The 22,333-nt window shown below is 33.4% G+C and overlaps 1 protein-coding gene across 3 annotated transcripts in view; it reads right to left on the reverse strand.

Annotated features, from left to right (window-relative positions):
• The window catches only part of THADA (Thyroid adenoma-associated protein homolog), a 61,250-nt gene extending 47,749 nt beyond the window's left edge, over positions 1–13,501 (reverse strand). The window contains exons 1-9 of one of the 3 annotated variants that reach the window (XM_089246713.1): positions 13,278–13,501; positions 11,490–11,584; positions 10,336–10,454; positions 6,717–6,862; positions 6,078–6,110; positions 5,162–5,210; positions 4,137–4,306; positions 2,860–2,933; positions 113–303 (exon numbers count right to left, since the gene is read on the reverse strand). In XM_089246713.1, coding sequence (XP_089102839.1) covers positions 113–303; positions 2,860–2,933; positions 4,137–4,306; positions 5,162–5,210; positions 6,078–6,110; positions 6,717–6,862; positions 10,336–10,454; positions 11,490–11,584; positions 13,278–13,353 — 953 coding nt within the window. In that variant the 5' untranslated portion in view covers positions 13,354–13,501. Of the gene's footprint in view, positions 1–112; positions 304–2,859; positions 2,934–4,136; positions 4,307–5,161; positions 5,211–6,077; positions 6,111–6,716; positions 6,863–10,335; positions 10,455–11,489; positions 11,585–13,277 lie in introns of those variants that run through there. The other 2 variants (XM_089246717.1, XM_089246721.1) reach the window with 2 other exon arrangements.
• Between the last annotated feature and the right edge of the window lie 8,832 nt (positions 13,502–22,333).

The raw sequence follows: 22,333 nt of genomic DNA on the forward strand, positions 1-22,333 counted from the left end.
TTTGAATATATCTTTTGAATGTGCAATGTAATTTATTAATGTATCAAAAATTACTAGTATAATAAGATCACTGCACTAAATCAAATAAGATCATAAATTATGCATATATTACGTTGTTGATATAGATATCAACTTCTCCAAGATATCTTGATGAGAAGAAACAATTTCCTCTTGATTTTCAGACATTTTAAATGATGTTGTGGCCATGAATCCACATAGGAAGCATATCTGAGAGATGACTGGAAATCTGTGAAGCTTGGGTAGCTGCATTAAACTGCTGTTCAAGTCATCAGATGTTAAAGGCTTTAAATATAATAATAATCAAATTTAAATACTATATTAAAAAAGGAATAGATTAATAGGTGTCTGGAAGAAGGAACTATGTTATAAATTTCCAAAATTTGTCTTTTTTTAATGTGAAAAAAAACTTTTGAGATGTGAATGACAAATGCAATATTATCACAATGCAATATAAATGCAATATTGTTTCTAATATTTCTAAAAACTCCTAGATGTCAGTACAAGCTGCTGAAATCTGAAAAAAAACTTCAATTCTGAAGTGGGAGGAAAAAGCCCATGTTATTATGTTGCATGGGAAGGTGTCAGTGTTTGTATGTTGGCTTCTGTTTTGTTAAGACACTTTGACAAAAAAAAATTCTATTATTCGAAATGCAAATGTGAATTGCTCAGTGTAGTTCATGAATTTGAGCAGCAGCAGAAATTTATATATATAAAATTGATTTTCTGTCTGTGTGTGTTCTCTATACAAATCTACAATTTTAGATTGATCGTCGCCAAATTTTGCATATATACCAAATGGGGCCCGACTTGAACGATAGGCTACTTTAAAATTTTGTCAGAGCAGGGCAAATGCCCCAAATGTGCAAAAACCGTAGGGCAACAATGGTTTTTGGGCCTCAACAATCACTTTCCGAACATTTATTTTGGTTACCGTGGTTCCCTAGCAATGCGTTTCAGACGTGTATATGCCTTTACAATGGTTTGTCATTTCTTCAATGCTCTACGTATATGTATAATAGTTTATGACTTTATAATGGTTTGCCACTTTATTCAATCGTCCCAGTAATGAGAGCTTTTTGAATAGACACCACCATCAGCATCACTTTGAGGGTAAGGCAAAGGATGATTCCCCCCCCCCCCATAGAAATCAGTGTTAAAACTGCCGATTTTAATGTAGAAATGCGAAAATTTGGTGGGGTTTTTTCTGTCACATCAATAATTTTAAAAATTGTATTAAATACTCGATTTTTGAAATATTGAGTTCGCTTAGAGATATACGAAGCCCAGGAGATTAAATATGAAGTAGTTAGCCGGACCTATATATATATATATATATATATATACTTTTGAGTTGGATATCCATGCAATAACATTGATTTCAACTTTTTATTTATATCTTCTCAAGCATGAAAATTAATGTCTCCGTATTGTCTTTTAATATTCAACTGCATAAATTCACATATAGTTTAGGTTGCTCTAAAATTAATTATGGGCCCGTAAAAAGTTCATCGAAAAAATTCCACAGCTTTAATTAAGCATTTTTTGCAGCAGAAACAGGCAGAGATAGATAACTTGAAGTTCAAAGGGGTGAATCGAAATACCTAGCACCCTTTGAAAAAAGAAAAAAAAAATTTTTTTTTTATGTTTCTTTAAATCTATATTTGTTTCTTTCATGAGTCACGTAGGAAGTCGCCATATTGGTGAACTTGGACACGGTTTGCATGTCCCTCAAAGAAAGAGAAGAGGGAGATATCAGGTGATCCAAAAAAGCCTCATTGAAAAAAACCCGGGCAACGCCGGGTATTATAGCTAGTGGTCTATAAATATTTATATCTCTTATTTTTACCCGTGAATTCCTCTAAAATGTATAACCGTCTTTCAGACACATCTTCAAAAATAAAGAACTCATGAAACTGCAACTTACAGGATGATCTTAAATGGAATCTGCAGTGTGAAAAAATAGTTACAAAAATTAGGATCTATGAAGCAATCTTATATAAACTCAAATACGTGATTGATAAAACTTTCTAAAGGACATCTTTTATGTATGGATTTATTCAGTATTAATATATGGAATTTGTGCCTGGGGTGGGGCATATGATACAAATATACAAGGATTAAATATCACTTACAATAAAATTAGATCACTAATAACAAGTACTAACTCTAATAACAATATAACAGAATGTCACACACTAAACATAAGGCAAATCTATATGTATAGAAGGCTAACCATGAAAAGCAATAGAACATCTACTCAATATAGGAATATTTATCAAGTGTCACGAGTCAATAAAACATTATTTAAAAAGAGTTTCTGTTACATTGCTCCCATAATACTAAATTTTTTTCCATACAATGAACCATACCAATATAAGCTCAAACTTTAGTATTTACTCATTTGCAAAAGATATAAACTATGAAGAAATCATGCAATAAATACAGATAATTGATAACAGTAACAAAATGCTTAACAAATGATGGATAACAGTAACAGTATGCAATACCGATTACACAAATAAGATGGAAAGTGGAGGTACACATAACTTGATATTAAATAAATCTTTGTGCTACTTTACATTAAAATAAAAAAGATAAAGGATTACTTTAAAAATAACATAAATTTAAAAATGAATGACAATTGCCATGTGCTAACAGACACTAGATTATTTTTGTAGACCTACTGGAAGGACACCTTAGTCCCTTGGGGTCACAGAGTGAATGTTCCTAATATATGTATTTATATGTGTTTTTTGCCTTTTTGTACCAGTATTTTCTGTTTTTGTATCAGATTATAATTGTGTCAAATAAAAAATATATAAAATAATGTGAACATACTTTTAAACCATTGACCACAAAGATACCAGTAAAAACCATTGCAGAGTTCAATCTACAATTCGGCAGGATATGATCTAAAACGAGATGACATTAAAATTATTTCACTTCCTTTACATTTCACAGTCAAAGATGCCAACAGTACACACAAAATATCATACTCATAAAAAAGTCATTCTATAATTTGATTCATAAATATACTAAAAGAGGGGTAGAGAGAGAAACAGAAAGATTAGTTAGTATTCAAATTTTTTTCCAAATTATATACAGTGTCCCTATGTAATGAACGTCTATGCAACAAAATGTTTCCAAGCAAGTTTGTATGTTTACTGTACATCAAAAATTATTTCACAATAACAAACTTTTTATAAAACAAATTTTTTGGCAGAAACTATATTTTTCATAGATCTATTTTACTTTTTTTTCATGAATCAAGGAAAAAATTGACTTGAATTCTATCATGTGAAGAAAAGTGAAGTTGCAGCAAAGTTCAGAATTCTCTGTATGGTACCCTTTCAACAATGAGAAATAGAGAAACCATCTAAAATAAGTATGAAAACTACACCAAGAGTGATTGATTCCCAATATCATAAGTTTATGCCCTGCACAGGAAAAAAAATTGGTAAGTGCAACCAGTTTTGAAAATTACCACAGATTTTGTTCAGCCGACAAAAGCGAATTTGAGTACTTTTTAAAATAGTGAAACCTTACTACTACGATATTCAATATAATGATAAATCCCTCTACAATGATATTTTTTAAGTCTTGTTTGGAAATGTCCACACTCTAATGTGTAAATGCTGCCTCTCAATGTGATGATAATCTCTCTACAACAAAATTTTTCTTGGTCTGCAGATTACTGTTTATAGAGGTTTCACTGTATTTTAGTACTCAATTGAAATTTTTTTTTTTTTGTGCCCCTTCGATCATATTTTCCCGTTCATGTAGAAATTCTTTACAAAATTCTCTATCATTTTTTTGTTAATTTTTTTTATTCCTGTCAATTTGGATATAGAAAGGCTTATCGTGTGTGTAAGTGTGGAATTGAATGGAAATGATATTCACAATATTCTTTTACCTCTATATTCAACAGATTTTTGTTCAGGAATATGGAGGTGGAAAGTACAAAAAATTTGAAAATAAAATGAAGATAACTTTAGATATATAAATTAGACAAAACCAAAAAAAAAGTATGACAATCAGCATCTATCAAAACAAATCTGTGTCAAAAATAATTCAGATTTGTGAGCCATTATATGCATATTATTATGTACACATACCTCCTTGCAACAATTCTATGCAGCACGAGAGAATTCCCCTTATGTAATTTTCATTGTCTGATGACAATTTAAAATTCAGTTGAAAATTTTGGAGTACAGAGTTGATAGCTCTAAGAACCATTTGGCAAAAACGTTGAGATTCAGTAGATTGTTGAGGACTGCATTCTGACCTTCATTAGAAAAAAAAATAGACCAACTGAAAAGCTGTGGTACCAAAAAAAAAAATTAAAAATTAAACAATTATTGTGTATCTCAATAAATATCATTGTGTAGTAAAACCTTAACAATTTCAATTTGAAACATCCAAACTTCTAGATCAGTGAAATATGTTCAACTCTCAGGCTATTAGGTATATTGGCTATACTGGAATATTTATGCCATGACGTTTCACTCACATCTGTGGCAGACATCTCCTGAGGTTCAATAACAAGATTGCAATGTAGAATCATTACTATTGTCCACTACATGTCCTGAACAAGATCTCAGAGAGAGCGTATTGGAGAGAAAAATATACACAAAACGTATTCTTTTCCAAGATTTATACATTCAAGTATTAAAAGCTTCACTTAAATTTTAATTCCCTTCTCTTTTTTTTTTATTTTCTATTCATTTAACAAATGTTTCTATAGATAGAAATTGTTCATTGTGTATGTAAATCAAGTTAGTATCAGGTTAGTTTTCAGCACATTCTTCTTTAGGATAGTATGAATATGACAAAATTCCTGGACAAAAAATATTTTTAGAGTGACCTTTGACATTGTAAGCTAGTCAGACTGTAAATTAAACAACACTTTGAAAATGACATCACTGTTTATACAGAAACATTCGCCTGACTGAAAAATTTGGAAGAAAGCTACAAAACCGAATTCCTTTTGTATCAAATATAGAATTTTAAAAAACTTTAAAAATTCAAGATAACACTGAAGTTTTTCTTGCAATAAACAAAGCTATCTCTCAGTGAGATTATGTTTTTTGATAAAAACTAAAATTAGCCTTTACAATTAATAAACACTCAAAATGGTTACCTGATTAAATCTAATGATGACTGCAAACATTGAGACAAATATGTAGAAGCTGAAATAATCCAAAACCATGATATTAAAATCAATGAATGAGAAGGAAAAACTATGATGATGAGATAATGGGTATCATTGGTAGGTTCTGAATCTAATTCATTGAGTTATTTTTGATTTCAATGAGGAAATATTTTTGCTTCTCATTCTAATATTTTGAATTCTAAATATTTTGCTTTCAGAAATAAAAATTTAAGGTAAGAAATATACTAAAATAAAAAAATACCTTGCATATGGAATTTTGGAATAAGTACTCAAGTAAACAAAGCACAAGTTTCCCTCACTTCAAGGGAAATCAAGAAACGAGAGAAAAACTTAATAACCAAATCCTGTCTAAGGCATTAAATGGTCATGTAATATATATAAAAATGTCCTGTTGGGCCACAATCTTCCATTTAACACACAACAGGGGCAGGTATTTTCAGAGATGCTGTACGAGGTTCTCCACAGCAAGTGATAACAAATTGCATCAAGTTGTGGATGAAACGTTAAGAAGTAATTTTTCCAACTTCCTGGCCCGATATCCAGGAAATTTTGAGTATCCCATCATATTTCATAGTTTTATTTCACTCAGCGATTTCTTCTTGATTTGCGAAGAACATTTACAATGCATAAAAATGCATTAAAATTTCTTTATCTGACACAATTAATATATACAGTATTTACTAAAATCTAATGCGAGCACTTTATTCCAAAACTGCAAAAATACATAATGTTACAAGCATATTGTCATAGATTCAAACGTGCACTTATTAAAAGTTTCGTTTCATAAGGAGAAAAAATAAGTGGTGGATTCAAGTAAATGGTGTAATTATGCTTAGCAATTAGTGATGACTTGCTAGTACATAGAAAAGAAATACATATTTACTCGAGTGAATGTTTTCCCTCAAAACTTCTGTTCCTGTACATGAAATAAAAAGAAAGCAAACATGCATCAGTCTAAATCCCTGTTATTTAAAAATAATAAACTTAATGCTTTAGATTTTATGCACTTTACTGCAGCTCGTATAAGTTTCACAGAATGTAATTGAAAAGAAAAATATTATCATATGCTCGAAAAATTGAGAATTAAAAATTAGCTTGGACTTTCTAAGAAATCCAACCGATTCACTGATTGTGACCGTCTTTGAGCTTAACTGTTTTGAACTCACATAATGTCTTTTTGTATAAACACTGGAAGAGAAAATGTTTTAATGTGACATTTGCTCTGTTTTTGGTACTCATTTTGAACCATTCAAATGTGCGTCTATGAAGAAACTCATTGTTCATTACAATATAATTTTTATATTTTCTCTCAATGCAATTATGAAGAAAAAAAACACCTAAAGACTATTTAATTAGAATAGACAGAAGTAGTGAAATGTTTATTGTAATGAAATTGTTTCTTTATTTGCATATTTGTTAGATTTTTTTGAAAAATCATTGTCAGTTCATTTGCTGAATAAGTAATTATAAATGCATTCATTATTTATTACTGAAATGACTGTTTATTCACTGAACAACTCACCAAAAGATGTGGCATCCAAACAGTAGCATATTTCGGCAGGAACTGATTCATTTAATCCAGAATTTGAGCACAGCAAATACTTGAAAGAATTAGTCATGGAAGTGAAAAAAAGGTCTTTGTTTTTCTGTTTCAAAACTTCTAATAACCTGAAAGATAAAAAAACATATTGATTAATAATACAATTTAATTACTGTTATTCCAATATTGATTCTACAGAGGCACAATAAAATGTTTTTAACTATTATCAGTACATAACTTACTTATATTTTTCACTCCCATTATTTAACAATGAGTGAGAAAAAGTGTTTCGCTTCACACATTTTTTTTTTTGGTTAATTGAGTTGAATTTGGCTTTGAGTTGTCTCTATCTGCTATTCTCTGTGTTGTGATATTTTTGATATAATTCCTATACAGTCATACCTCAACAAATGAAGATAATTCATTCCCGAATCACGCTCATTAGCCAAAATTTTTGTAAGCTGAAACAAGATTTCCCATAGGTTTCTATAGAAAATCCTTTAATTCGTTCCAGGTACAGCTCAAAACTTGAAGATAAGGATAATAAAACACTAAAAGAGCACTGTAAAAAAGACAAAAATTGATCATAGGCTACAATAAACAGCTTCAAAATTGGATAAATTAGAATTTATTTACAGGAAAATGAGACACAGAAGATCACACAGATGCACACATTTTATTTTACAATATCTACACAACCCAGTCGAGTTCATATAGATGTCCCCATCTATTGTGGTCAGTTCATTTCTGTGACTGATACATGCATGTGGAAAAGATTAGGTCCAGACTCTTCAGTTTGGTGCTGACAGTTACATGTTACACTGAAAGAATGCATGCTCTGAAAATATAGGCACCTTTTTTTTCAGTGCATTTTATATTTTGGCTGAATCATTTATTCTATGTGAAATGGTTCAAATAATTTCAGAAACAGAAGTGTAGGCACATTTGAAAAAAGATTCTGAAGTGGACATGAGTTAATCAGGCTTGATTGACAGTAATTTTGATGATTGTTGTGAAAATTCCGTTTACGCTGCAGCTGTTTTATATTAGTACATGCATCCATATCAACTAAAATGTTCATTAGCTGAGGCAGAAAAATCATTAAAAAAATCATTGTTAGCCAAAAATTTTACAAGCGGAGGCACTCATTAGCCGAGTTACCACTGTATTTCCTTAATGCAGCCCAGAACAATCTGACAGATTTAACACTTTTGAGATAAATAATAAATAACAGGGTGTCAGGAATAATTTCCCACCACTGAAATTAAAATAATTATTGAAATTTCCTCTTTTTTCTTTTGAAGTTGTAGGAAGTTAAAAAATGTTGTTCATAGTTAGAAGCATTTTATTGATATGAGATACACATTTGCTGCCTATAATAAAAGTTTTTTCATGAAATGAGAAGTATAGGCCTATATCCCAGTGGTTTGCTCGTTACCAGTAAGAAACTGGATATCATTGTTGCATGGAGTTCATGTTTAAATTTTCTTTATTAAAAAAGCAGTAACTTATTTGAAAGGTATATAACTAGTTTTATTGTAATCCAATGTAATCCACCTAATTTGTATTAAAATTGTTCTCGATGACATCAAAAATCTTGCTCAAAATAGAGTTTTAAGAATAATAATCACACAGATTCAGTACCAAATTTTTTAATATATTTTTTTCGTCAGCAATGTGTCATAATTTGTGAATTTTTTTGTTGTTTTCGAATTATTGAATGTGTAAGTCTTATAAATAGTGCTTTGTATTTTGTTCAAATGTTATGGCAAAGATGTTATAGGCAATAATTTCCTTTATCATTGCATGGATAGATTCCAGCTTCTCATTAGGCATCTACCTATAAGTAATAGGAAAATTAAGCTCTATGAAGAGAAGCTCAAACAGAAAAAAAAAAACCATTTGTAGCCCCCCCCCCCCAACCATTAGAAATCCAAAAGTGAATTTACAGCTCCATTCAATTTTAGCAAATGATTTGATAAGCCCATTTTACATCAAAAAATGCTCTGGTTATGTACCATTATATGGAATTTGTAAGAAGAGAAATAATCCTGCCTGTGATCAAAAATAAATTGTGTCTTTCAGATGTAAGATCACATGTACCAATTCATATAGATAAATACAGGTGCATGCATTCTGCAGTGCAAAGGCCAAAGAAAAAAGGAGCAATGTGATTAAGAAATGTGATGTGGCTTTATGTAAAAATTTTTTGTTTTGCTCCTTTTCACAGCTCCAAAAATTGTGCATTCAATTTTATGTATAAGGTTTTTTTTATGTTTTATACCAAAGAATAAGGTAATTTCATGAATCACTCCAATTTTAAATAAAATTTTGTTTCATTCACATGATTTTTCCATATAGATATACAAAGTGGAAAATTATTATCCCATTGCTCACTCGATGTAGCATGTTGAGCTAAATGGGCGGTGGGATAATAATTTCTTACCCTATAATTTACATAATACCAATGATATTCATAAAATTTCTACAGTAACATGAACAGTACAGTAACATCATATACCTTCTGACATATAACAAGGCAAAAAAAGGATTAAAATCTGTGCCTTAGGCTTTTATTATAATTAGTTTATAAAGGGTTAATGAACTTAATTGCGTCAGAAAAACAAAATCATGGACATATCCCATTTCAATACATTATGAATTTCAAACTTAGGTTTTTAGTGGTATGATTATAGAAACTAGAATGTCACAATGTAGACCATTTAGTTTCGAGAAACTTTTAGTTCCATCGCTCCCTTTATCAGAAATTTCTTTCTCTCATCGTCCCCCCCCCCCTCAACTCAAGTGAGCCTAATGGATTCTATGTTAAGTTATTCTATGTTATGTTAATACAAAAATTATTTACGGTTACTATAAAGGTAAGAATTTGAAAATATTGAGACCCTATGGTTTTTATCTAGACCTGATTGAACTCAATCAGATGCAGTGATGATAATCTTATCATCAAAAATTTCCCTTTTGAGTTCCCCCCCACCAACAAATTAAGAATTAATGTGCTGATAGGCCCGTCATTTAGGGGGGCGGGCATTGCCCCCGGCTTTTGAAAATACACTAGAAATGGTATATATATATACATACATTGAGTACATGTGCTTTGCCCCCCCCCCCCCCCGGAAAAAGTTGAAATGACGGCCCTATGTGCTGCCATCTATAGGTAAAAAAATCTAGCCAAGTATTTAGCTTTAGAAAAGCATTGCACAAAATTAAAAAATATATATATATATTATATACATAAAATTCTTTTTTTTTTTTTTTTTTTTATAAAAACTCAATTTCTCACAAATGATATAAAATATTTCCCTCACAGACCACCAATTTTAGCTAATTTTCCTCACAAGTTACCATCACCAATTCAAATGAAGATGAAAGAGCTGTCGTCAGAGGCAGGAACCAAAAAAAAAAAACAGTCAGAAGTGGAATTTGAATAGCAGGGGAAAAATTTACATTTTATTGAAAATTATGAAACATAAAATATGCTCTATCATGTAAAAATAGCGAAATATGCGAAAAAAATATGTATGCAAAGACATAGAAATTCGAGCCTTAGAGAGAGAAATAATATTTTCAAGGTTTATCTTACTTTAAGAAGGATTTCTTCAAAGGAGCTTTGAATGGAATCTGGAAGTACATCTCGCAAAGAATACCCATTGATTTAGACACTATTTCTGCATTTTCCAATGTAATCACAGGCTCCTGCAACTGGAAAAAAAAATCATGGTATAATAATAATGCTACCAATGTTTTTTTTAAAATTTTGTTTACGTATTTCGTATTTAAATATCTGTGAAGGTTTGCATGATTAATATTTCAATACCTTTCCCCTAAAGTATACAGTCATTATACAGTGATATCACTTGTTATATTATTAGAATCATTGTTAGTGGAAGTATTTCAAGCTGTTTAACCCACAATGTAGGAGAAAATATAGGCTACTCAATGTTTCCCATTCACAAGCAATGATAATATTCGGTGATTCCACATCACTTGTGTGGGCTAAACTATGTTCATTCATTTGTGATTAACCAGACACGTTTACAAAGGGGCTAAAAAGCCCAAGGTGGCAAGTTTGAGGATTGAGTGGTCAAGAAAACTAATAGAATGTAAGAATTACAGCAAAAATTTGTGTAACCCACAAGCAGTAAAACCACGAATCTATCTCTGCCTAGAGAGCAAGGGACAAGGTAGGTGAGAGACCGAAAGAATGACCCAAGAAGTGTGCAAGCATGTGAGTGTGACTAAAAGAATGACCTGTATAGGAAGGGACTAGGTTGGCAAGTGACCAAAAGAGTAACCTAGAGCCTGAGCAAGTATGTAAGTGAATCAAGAATCAATTAATGTGTAAGCATATGAATGACAAAAAGAGTGACCTAGAAAGCAAGGGATCAGGTCAGTGAGTGATCAAAAGCATTTGCAAGCATGTAAATGACCAACCAAGAAACTGAGCAAGCACGTGAGGGACAAAAAATAGTGACTTACAGACAGAGGCGTATTCACAGGGGCAGGGGCTGTCAGCAAATTTGTGGAGTCTGTGGTCAAGAAAATTATACTAGAATGGGAAAGAAGAGTGGCAAAACTTGTGCAGTCCACAGGCACCAAAACCATAACATAAATCCGCCTCTGGCGATGACCAAACAAGAAGCACAAATCCTTCCACCATAATACTTTAAATGACTATCCAAAGAGAACTTAATGCACCAAACTAAAAAATTTGGCGGAAATTCAATTGATATTTACTTTTTGCAAAAGCTGTATCTGTTCTATTCCTGATTTGCAATTGATGACAACATCCACCAATTCAAATATCTTATCTTTTTCAGACTCTGGTAAATCTAAAACAAACATACAAAGCAATGTCAAAATGATGAACACAAGATTATGTTAATTAGTTTATTAATTTTTTGAATTTGTGGAAGAACTGCATACAATGTGGAGATGAATTTTGAAAGAAAAATCTACAGGCCTCTGTGGGAAATCGAACCACTACTCCCCTTGCAATCAAGGAGAAGGAGCTAACCCCTTACATTACAGCAGGGACTGACAAACTCAAGACACCAAGTCCACTAAAAAATTGGTATGTGCGCCTAAAATTTTCTTTTCAAATTTACTAAATTGGAGTCTGAGAACAGCACAAAAAGTTTAAAATTTATAACAGTACATTTGTCAACATGAAAGAAGGTCTTTATAAGCTTTGCAATCCAATACGCTGCATAGGGCACTGCTCTATGATAGGGGCACCAAATCCAAGTTTAAAGGGCAAAGAAACGTGGTCAAGAATGCCAAATAAAGTCCTACACGGGTAGATTTTTTTTCTTCGAGCCACCCTTGGTCACAATGCTCTGCATAAGACACAAGAAACATTATTTTGGACTTGTTTTTTGCGTAAAAAAACTTTTGCCTCCTAAAAATTGTTCAGTCACCCACCTAACTTTTTTTGTGTGATTTGTCAAGCCCTCAGCAAAGAGCGATAGATGATATTGGCCACCAGATGGTGAAGTATGGAGAGTCAAGAGGGCTGTAAATTTCTCCAAAAATATTCTTTAAAATCTTTACATTGTATCCAGTTCAGAGATGGTAACTCAAAGAAAATTTCCCATACTCATGGGCAAAATTTTTTGCCGTTATGGGAAATTTTGAAGGACCATCAAACAAAATAATATGAAAAAAAAACATATAGTGCAATGCTTTTTCTTTACATCAAATACTTAACCACATATTTATACCGATGAATGGCAAAAATTTGTTTTGAATGTGAGGAGGGAATATTTACTCAAAAGGGAAGATTTTGATGGAAATTTTGCTAACAAGGTTATGATAACTGATCCAATTCATCTGAAGCAGAAGTTCTTGACCCTTTTTGTTTCACGGACCCTTTGCACAATTAGAATGAAGGCCATGGACCAGACCCATAGCTAGACTACTACTACTACTACTACTACACAACACAAGCACCTTGTCCACATTCCTGCGGAACTTATAAGAAATTGGGAATGTGCATGTATGTGCAGTGAACCTGACGCAAAGTTTTGTTTCTGTTCTGCCATCAATTTTTCAAATTATGAGTGAAGTGTAATGACGGAATAATTGTATCGTTGTAGTCCTGTTGCTCCAGTAACTAGGCTTTCTTATTTATATATGGTATATAAGTTTGATGACACTATTTCTTTTGTCGCCAGATCCAATTTGGCGCTCTCTGCTAAGATTACACGTATGATGCACAACCAAAACCTCTATGTTTTAATGTCAGGGAGGATGATGTTGGTGACGTATCACAATTTTAGCACAGTCAAAAACTTGGCGACAAAGATTTATATCGTGGATTGGAAATTAATTAAATTGCCTATGCGTTTTTCTTATTTTGGTGGCTATCTTTAATTTATACAATGTTGAAGATGTTTGGCGAGCAAAAACAAATTTTGGGTCACCAAGGAAACAAAACTTTGGCAACACCCGAAATCACCAATTTGGAGTACGTCGCTTACGGGCTTGTAGTAAAAACTTCAAAATTTAAAGTGTCAATTTTACCTTTTTTTAACGCGAGAGAGTTCTCCGACAAAATAAACGGTATTTTATGAATATATGGTTTGCGCTTTGAGCTCATGTTCACTTGTTTAAAATTTTAAACCTGTTTATTTTTTAAACTAATAATGCAAACAACTATATTTCGTATCACACGTGTGCAAACAGTCCCGTAGAATTTCCGTGTGAAAGCCGGACACGCGAATTTGTTTGTTTACTAACACCTGCCAGACAAACGGAGAGACAGCCTTTGTAACGGCTGCAATTCCGTTTTAGTTTTTTTATTTCATAATCGATCATCCGAAGATGATGTCACTACCGCTATCCATACGAAGGTTTTTAACAGCTGGCTGATGAAAAGATATATTTAGGAAAGAGAGAAAAATCAACTGCTTAGGCGAGGAATCGAACCCACGTCCTCTCACTGGCCGGGTGAGCGACCCACACCACTAGAATACAAAGGCAACGAATAACTCGATTTTTCCTTGCAGGTGTTGTGCACTGAACGGAATCGTACATGGACGGTTGGACGTAACTCAGGCCAGAGCTCGCAATTGCTGACACAGTCACCAGATGGCGACTTATCCGAGGCACTGAGCTATAAATAAAGTTTACTTATAGCTCAGTGATCCGAGGATGATGTCAGTATCCGCTATCACGTGTCTGGACTTACAGTATCCGCTATCCATACGAAGTTTTTTTACAGATGGCTGATGCGAAGATATATTTAGGAAAGAGAGAAAAATCAACTCTCCTTGCATATGCGGGGAATCGAACCCACGTCCTTTCACTTGCCGGGTGAGTGCCCTAGACCACTGGACTACTAAACCACACATGCACTTCGTCCATATTCCTCTGCGGAACTTCTAACGAATTGGTACATGTTGAGAGAGCGTGTACGTGTCGGGAACTTAACCGTGGAGGTTGTTTCTGTGTGATGTTTGTTATGTGTAGAGCTGTCATCTCACATCAGTTTTTCTAACTAGGAGTGGAGTGCAATGATTGAAAGATTGCACCATTGTAGACCTGTTGCTCTCTGTGGCGAGTCTTTTTCACTGCGAGATCAGCTCTCATTCACGCTTCGAAGTTGAGAACCGCAGAAAACCAACTTCAGCCGACCACCCTTGATCACTAGACTACACAGGCAACGAATATCTCGATCTTTCCTTGGAGTAGGACTATCATATGGAGTTCCGAGGACTATCATCTTCCGACAAAGCTGCATTAAGAGTATCTTAGGCATCTTTCAAGTGGCTTTGTCTTCGGATGAGTGACAATCTGGTGGCAATGTGTGAGCAATTGTGAGCTTTGGCCTGAATTATGTCCGAATGTCCATGTACGGTCCCGTTTGGTGCACACGGGCTCCAAGGAAAAATCGAGGTATTTGTTACCTTTGTAGTCTAGTGGTCTGACTCGCATCGCGAGGATCCGGATTCGAAGCTCACCGTCACCACAGTGGTGGTCGGCTGAAGTTGGTTTCCTATGGTTCCCAACTTCGAGCCGATCTCCCTATTAAAAAGTCTCTCCACAGAAAGCAACAGGACTACAACGATAAATTATTCAATCATTATACTTCAATCATAGTTAGAAAAACTGGTGGCAGATGGCAGCACTACACGTAACAAGCGTTACACAGAAACAAACTTCACGTCAGGTTTCACTACACGAACACGCACATTCCGACATGTATCAATTCGTTAGAGGTTCCGCAGAGGAATATGGACGAGGTGCATGTGTGGTTTAGTAGTAGTAGCAGGGGCGTAGCCAGAAATTTCGTTCGGGGGGGGGACCACTTTCATTTCGGGGGGGGGACCAAAGTGACAGAACAATAGATTTGGACATCTTTTTCCCTTTTTTCGGTCATTTTCTCACATTTCGGGGGGGGGGACCAGACCCCCAAGTCCCCCCCCCCCTGGCTACGAAAAGACAACTATTCAAATATTGTTTGAAGTATATAAATATATGTTGAATTTAATTAATTTTTAATTTATGAAAATAAGGAAAAAGCAAAATAAACATAATACAACACAGTACAAAAAACATATAATAAATAATTTTCAATCAATGTAAACATTGCGCTTGAAGACGTCATAATGTCATCAAGTTACTGTACAGGATGAAGTTTGAATTATTTACAAATTAGTTTTTCTTGGGTAAATTTGAATCAGAATTTCAGAATTCAGCAAATCAGAATTTCAGAATTCAGCAAATCAGAATTTCAGAATTCAGTAAATCAGAATTTCACAATTCAGTAAATCAGAATTTCACAATTCAGTAAATCAGAATTTCACAATTCAGTAAATCAGAATTTCAGAATTCAGAATTTCAGAATTTCAGAATTTTGTAAATCAGAATTTCAGAATTTTGTAAATCAGAATTTCAGAATTTTGTAAATCAGAATTTCACAATTCAGTAAATCAGAATTTTGTAAATCAGAATTTCACAATTCAGTAAATCAGAATTTTGTAAATCAGAATTTCACAATTCAGTAAATCAGAATTCAGTAAATCAGAATTTCACAATTCAGTAAATCAGAATTTCACAATTCAGTAAATCAGAATTTCAGAATTCAGAATTTCAGAATTCAGAATTTCAGAATTCAGAATTTCCGAATTCAGAATTTCAGAATTCAGAATTTCAGAATTCAGAATTTCAGAATTCAGAATTTCAGAATTCAGAATTTCAGAATTCAGAATTTCAGAATTCTGTAAATCAGAATTTCAGAATTTCAGAATTCTGTAAATCAGAATTTCAGAATTCAGTAAATCAGAATTCAGTAAATCAGAATTTCAGAATTCAGTAAATCAGAATTTCAGAATTCACTAAATCAGAATTTCAGAATTCAGTAAGTCAGAATTTCAGAATTCAGTAAGTCAGAATTTCAGAATTCAGTAAGTCAGAATTTCAGAATTCAGTAAATCAGAATTTCAGAATACAGAATTTCAGAATTCAGAATTTCAGAATTTCAGAATTCAGTAAATCAGAATTCAGTAAATCAGAATTTCAGAATTCAGAATTTCAGAATTTAAGAATTCAGTAAATCAGAATTCAGTAAATCAGAATTTCAGAATTCAGTAAATCAGAATTTCAGAATTCAGTAAATCAGAATTTCAGAATTCAGTAAATCAGAATTCAGTAAATCAGAATTTCATAATTCAGTAAATCAGAATTTCAGAATTCAGTAAATCAGAATTTCAGAATTCAGTAAATCAGAATTTCAGAATTCAGTAAATCAGAATTCAGTAAATCAGAATTTCAGAATTCAGTAAATCAGAATTTCAGAATTCAGTAAATCAGAATTTCAGAATTCAGTAAATCAGAATTTCAGAATTCAGTAAATCAGAATTTCAAAATTCAGTAAATCAGAATTCAGTAAATCAGAATTTCAAAATTCAGTAAATCAGAATTTCAAAATTCAGTAAATCAGAATTCAGTAAATCAGAATTTCAGAATTCAGTAAATCAGAATTTCAGAATTCAGTAAATCAGAATTCAGTAAATCAGAATTCAGTAAATCAGAATTCAGTAAATCAGAATTTCAGAATTCAGTAAATCAGAATTCAGTAAATCAGAATTTCAGAATTCAGTAAATCAGAATTCAGTAAATCAGAATTTCAGAATTCAGTAAATCAGAATTCAGTAAATCAGAATTTCAGAATTCAGTAAATCAGAATTTCAGAATTCAGTAAATCAGAATTTCAAAATTCAGTAAATCAGAATTTCAGAATTCAGTAAATCAGAATTTCAAAATTCAGTAAATCAGAATTCAGTAAATCAGAATTCAGTAAATCAGAATTCAGTAAATCAGAATTTCATAATTCAGTAAATCAGAATTTCAGAATTCAGTAAATCAGAATTTCAGAATTCAGTAAATCAGAATTTCAGAATTCAGTAAATCAGAATTCAGTAAATCAGAATTTCAGAATTCAGTAAATCAGAATTTCAGAATTCAGTAAATCAGAATTTCAGAATTCAGTAAATCAGAATTCAGTAAATCAGAATTTCAGAATTCAGTAAATCAGAATTTCAGAATTCAGTAAATCAGAATTTCAGAATTCAGTAAATCAGAATTTCAGAATTCAGTAAATCAGAATTTCAAAATTCAGTAAATCAGAATTCAGTAAATCAGAATTTCAAAATTCAGTAAATCAGAATTTCAAAATTCAGTAAATCAGAATTCAGTAAATCAGAATTTCAGAATTCAGTAAATCAGAATTTCAGAATTCAGTAAATCAGAATTCAGTAAATCAGAATTCAGTAAATCAGAATTCAGTAAATCAGAATTTCAGAATTCAGTAAATCAGAATTCAGTAAATCAGAATTTCAGAATTCAGTAAATCAGAATTCAGTAAATCAGAATTTCAGAATTCAGTAAATCAGAATTTCAGAATTCAGTAAATCAGAATTTCAGAATTCAGTAAATCAGAATTTCAGAATTCAGTAAATCAGAATTCAGTAAATCAGAATTCAGTAAATCAGAATTTCAGAATTCAGTAAATCAGAATTTCAGAATTCAGTAAATCAGAATTTCAGAATTCAGTAAATCAGAATTTCAGAATTCAGTAAATCAGAATTCAGTAAATCAGAATTTCAGAATTCAGTAAATCAGAATTCAGTAAATCAGAATTTCAGAATTCAGTAAATCAGAATTTCAGAATTCAGTAAATCAGAATTTCAGAATTCAGTAAATCAGAATTTCAGAATTCAGTAAATCAGAATTCAGTAAATCAGAATTTCAGAATTCAGTAAATCAGAATTCAGTAAATCAGAATTTCAGAATTCAGTAAATCAGAATTCAGTAAATCAGAATTCAGTAAATCAGAATTCAGTAAATCAGAATTCAGTAAATCAGAATTCAGTAAATCAGAATTCAGTAAATCAGAATTCAGTAAATCAGAATTCAGTAAATCAGAATTCAGTAAATCAGAATTTCAGAATTCAGTAAATCAGAATTTCAGAATTCAGTAAATCAGAATTCAGTAAATCAGAATTTCAGAATTCAGTAAATCAGAATTCAGTAAATCAGAATTCAGTAAATCAGAATTTCAGAATTCAGTAAATCAGAATTTCAGAATTCAGTAAATCAGAATTTCGGAATTCAGTAAATCAGAATTTCCGAATTCAGTAAATCAGAATTTCGGAATTCAGTAAATCAGAATTTCAGAATTCAGTAAATCAGAATTCAGTAAATCAGAATTTCAGAATTCAGTAAATCAGAATTTCGGAATTCAGTAAATCAGAATTTCGGAATTCAGTAAATCAGAATTTCAGAATTCAGTAAATCAGAATTCAGTAAATCAGAATTTCAGAATTCAGTAAATCAGAATTTCAAACTAATCAGAAATTATAAATAATCAGACTTCAAATAAAAAAAAATATTTTTTTATTGATTATATATAATTTCGATACGGTGAGATTTGCATTCATCGTGAAAAGCTCATGTCTCTTTGGATGACAAGCTATCTCCAAGTGGCTTTTTTGGTTTATAATGTGGCCTCTCACAGGTGAACGAAGCAACGTGTGAGTTGGCTTACACACAACGCAATATTTCACATAACTGACATTACTATATGTAATGTCAGGGGCGTAGCCAGAAATTTCGTTCGGGGGGGGGACCACTTTCATTTCGGGGGGGGACCAAAGTGACAGAACAATGGATTTGGCCATCTTTTTCCCTTTTTTCGGTCATTTTCTCACATTTCGGGGGGGGGGGGGGACCAGACCCCCAAGTCCCCCCCCCCGGCTACGCCCTTGTGTAATGTACAGGGCGCATAGGTAACAAGACGTATGGTACTTTACTGGCAAACCACTTCACCCTACAGCAGCGTAACTCAACCGGTGCTTCACGTGCACTCCCCAGAGGTTACCCGGAAGCTCGTGGAAAGTAAAAAGAAACCAGTAAATTTGAATATATATAAATATTTGAAATAATATAAATAAATCAGTAACGTTGATGAATAAATAAAATATTTGGCCTACGGGGCTCCACCATAGAAATTATAGACCAGAAAGGGCTCCGCGAGTCAAAAAAAGGTTGAGAACTGCTGCCCTACAGGAATACTTTCAATAAGAAAAATTATCAAAATAACGTGTAGTACTCAGATGTGCCACTCATGTTGCAAGGGATTGTATAGTTATTAAAATAAAAATGTTAACTTTTTATACGGACACCGTGTGCTCAAAAACCCAATTACAAAGTTGTTGCCCCGTTTTTTCTGATGTCAACAAAACCGTTTTATTCGCTTTTAACGTTGTTTTTTGGTTGGTTGTGTTTAAATAAATGCTACTGTCAATCACCGTCAATAAAGTGACGCTGTATGCATAAATACATTACTTAAGACAAGGGCTCTGCTTTTGAATGAACTAAAGAAGAAACGTAGTAGCTAATAATTTATCAGCAACGACGTTTCATCTTTAGGTCATAAAAATCAGAGCCCTACTTTTGAGAAATTGGATACACACACGCAAAAAATCATTGGGCTTGTTTTCGTGAAACTTAAAATTTTTGATATTTCAAGTGCTATATTTCATTTCTCAACTACTCAGATCCTTATGCCGGCATTAAAATATCCTGCCAACCAATCAAAAATCAATCAAATCTTTATATTAATGTTACTTTAAGTATATTTTTTATCCACTCTTTTAATAAGTTTCTTCATGACCCCCTTATCAGCAGCCATGGCTCCGATTTTGCGATATTTTCCTCCATGGCCCCCTGGAATATCCTGGGAGCCCCCGGTTGAGAACCACTGGTCTAGGGCACTTCCGCCAAGAGAGAGGACGTGTGTTTGATTTTCCGCAAGGGCAGTAGAATTTTCTCTCCAATTTTTTAAATATATCTGCGCATCAGAGCCAGCTGTAAAAACCTTCGTGTGGATAGCGGAGAGTGACATATGATCCTCGGATAAAGCGCCATTTGATGGCAGTGTCAGCAATTGCGAGCTTTGGACCGAGGTCAAACCCAGTAGCATACCCAGGTGGGGAGCGGGACAGCGAATGCTCCCCTAATCAAAATTCTGCCAACAATGGCGCTAAGAAATACTGTATTTACATCCTCTCTCTCCAAAGCCCTGTCGGATGGCGGTTTTCTCCAACGGTGTTCGTGACGATTTTCTCTTATTTTTTAATTTCCCGTATAAACTGGGCTAAGGACAAGGTGCTGCCCTTTTAAGGACGTGCAGAAAATTCAAGACCATAAAGATCCGCCCGTAATTCCCGCGCACGTGCAGTGATGGTAACTCGTGGGAAATTTCTTACCATTTGTTGCATGGGCGGCATGGGAGGGGGGGGGGGGCATTGATCCCCAGCGTCAACGGTGGAGTCGACTGATCTAATGTATACATGAATTGCCATCATCATCATCTTATCCCCTCCAAATGACCCTCCAGACTTCCAAGTCTATCTCCACCTATGATTTGTGGGAAATTTTGAGATTTCAAATCAAACAAAAGAATTTTTTGAAAAAAAAATGAAAAAAATTCAGTGTAATTCTTTTCTATTGTAAAATATTGCGTATTTCTCCGGTAGATGGCAGCACATTTTTGAAACGTGTGGAAGGGAAAGAAAAGTTAGAAGGGAAATTTCTGAGGGAAAGTTTGCTCGACGGATTATCATCGAGGTTGAAATTTTAGCAAGAGATTTCTTTGTATACTTAAAATTTATTTTAATTGCGCCTAAATGAGGAACAGAATAAGGCGCCTAATTATATTCCGCTTCCCCACTGACAAATACCTGGGTACGCCGCTAGTCAGACCGTCCATGTACGATCCCGTTCAGTTCACACGAGCTCCAAGGAAAGATTGGGATATTCGTTGCCTTTGTAGTCTAGTGGCGCAAGAGACAGGACGTGGATTCGATTACCCGCAAGACAGTAGAATTTTCTCTCTTTCCTAAATATATCTTCGCATCAGCCAGCTGTCAAAAACCTTCGCAAACTTCAATATTTTACAGGGCTGTAGCTGCCAGGGCCATCCCCTGATTATGAGTTCACAAATTCATCAAATGATATAAAAGAATTATAGATATGATATAGATTAATGATATAGAAGAATTATGTATAAGATACAAACAGAGGGAGGGAAGAATCAAAGTCAGCAGAACATTATGGTACAACAATTCACTTGAATACGGAAAAACTGACATTACTGCAGTGGTATGATGAAGCAAAACTAAAAAGCGAAAAAAAACAAAGGCTACATGCAAAAGATTTTTTAGATGTGTTACAATTACATGACAAACGAAAAAGGAACAATCAAGTGAGGACACAAATTATGCAAACATATATACAAACAAGAATAATGAAAACATTTCAAAAAGAACAAAAAAAGGCTAGAAACGGAGGCTACTAGTAACATATTTTTCAAAACAAGAAACTATTTCATGGGAAGGGAGCATCGAGGAGAAATATAAGAAGAGGTGTAAGAAATATAAATATATTTCTGCTCTAAAAGTAAGGGAGTGACATAAAGTTATTCCAATCAGAAACATGAGGCCAGTTATGTTTGAATGCAATTGGGCGTAATATATAATATTTTTCGAAAATAAAAGAATCGATGGGCAGTGCATCTATACGCGTGTGCAAAATTAAGAGAATTTGCATGTTGTGTGTGCCTATTTTCACAAAAATTACTGAATTAAAGGTACTAGTAATGCCACCGAAGAAATATGCAAATATTCAGTGTGGAATACGTAAGCATACACGTGCGTGTGGGCGGAGCTGTGACCACACAGGGGATAATAGGGGCACGAGCCGTTTTCACGATTCGTACTCCTCGGCGACATTCGCTTTGCTTCTCGCAAGAGTTTGGTAAATTTTATAAGCTATCAGGTAAAATGAGTGGCCACAAACATATGAATGACGGAATGAGATGGAGAATCGTCGGTGGATTGGAGGCATGGAAATCGCAAGTGCAGGTGGCTACAGAGCTCAATGCCCAGTGTCGTCTGCAATTTGTGGAAATAGTTTCAGGACACTGGATCCATGTCGCGAAGACCTGGACAAGGTCGTTGAAGAGCCACGTCGTCGAAGACGACCAACGAGGATCGTTATTTGGCACTTTCACC

Source organism: Pholcus phalangioides, unplaced genomic scaffold (genome assembly GCF_987345545.1).
Source record: "Pholcus phalangioides strain wild (caught in Gottingen) unplaced genomic scaffold, Ppha-v1.0 ptg000003l_1, whole genome shotgun sequence".
NCBI lineage: Eukaryota > Metazoa > Arthropoda > Arachnida > Araneae > Pholcidae > Pholcus > Pholcus phalangioides.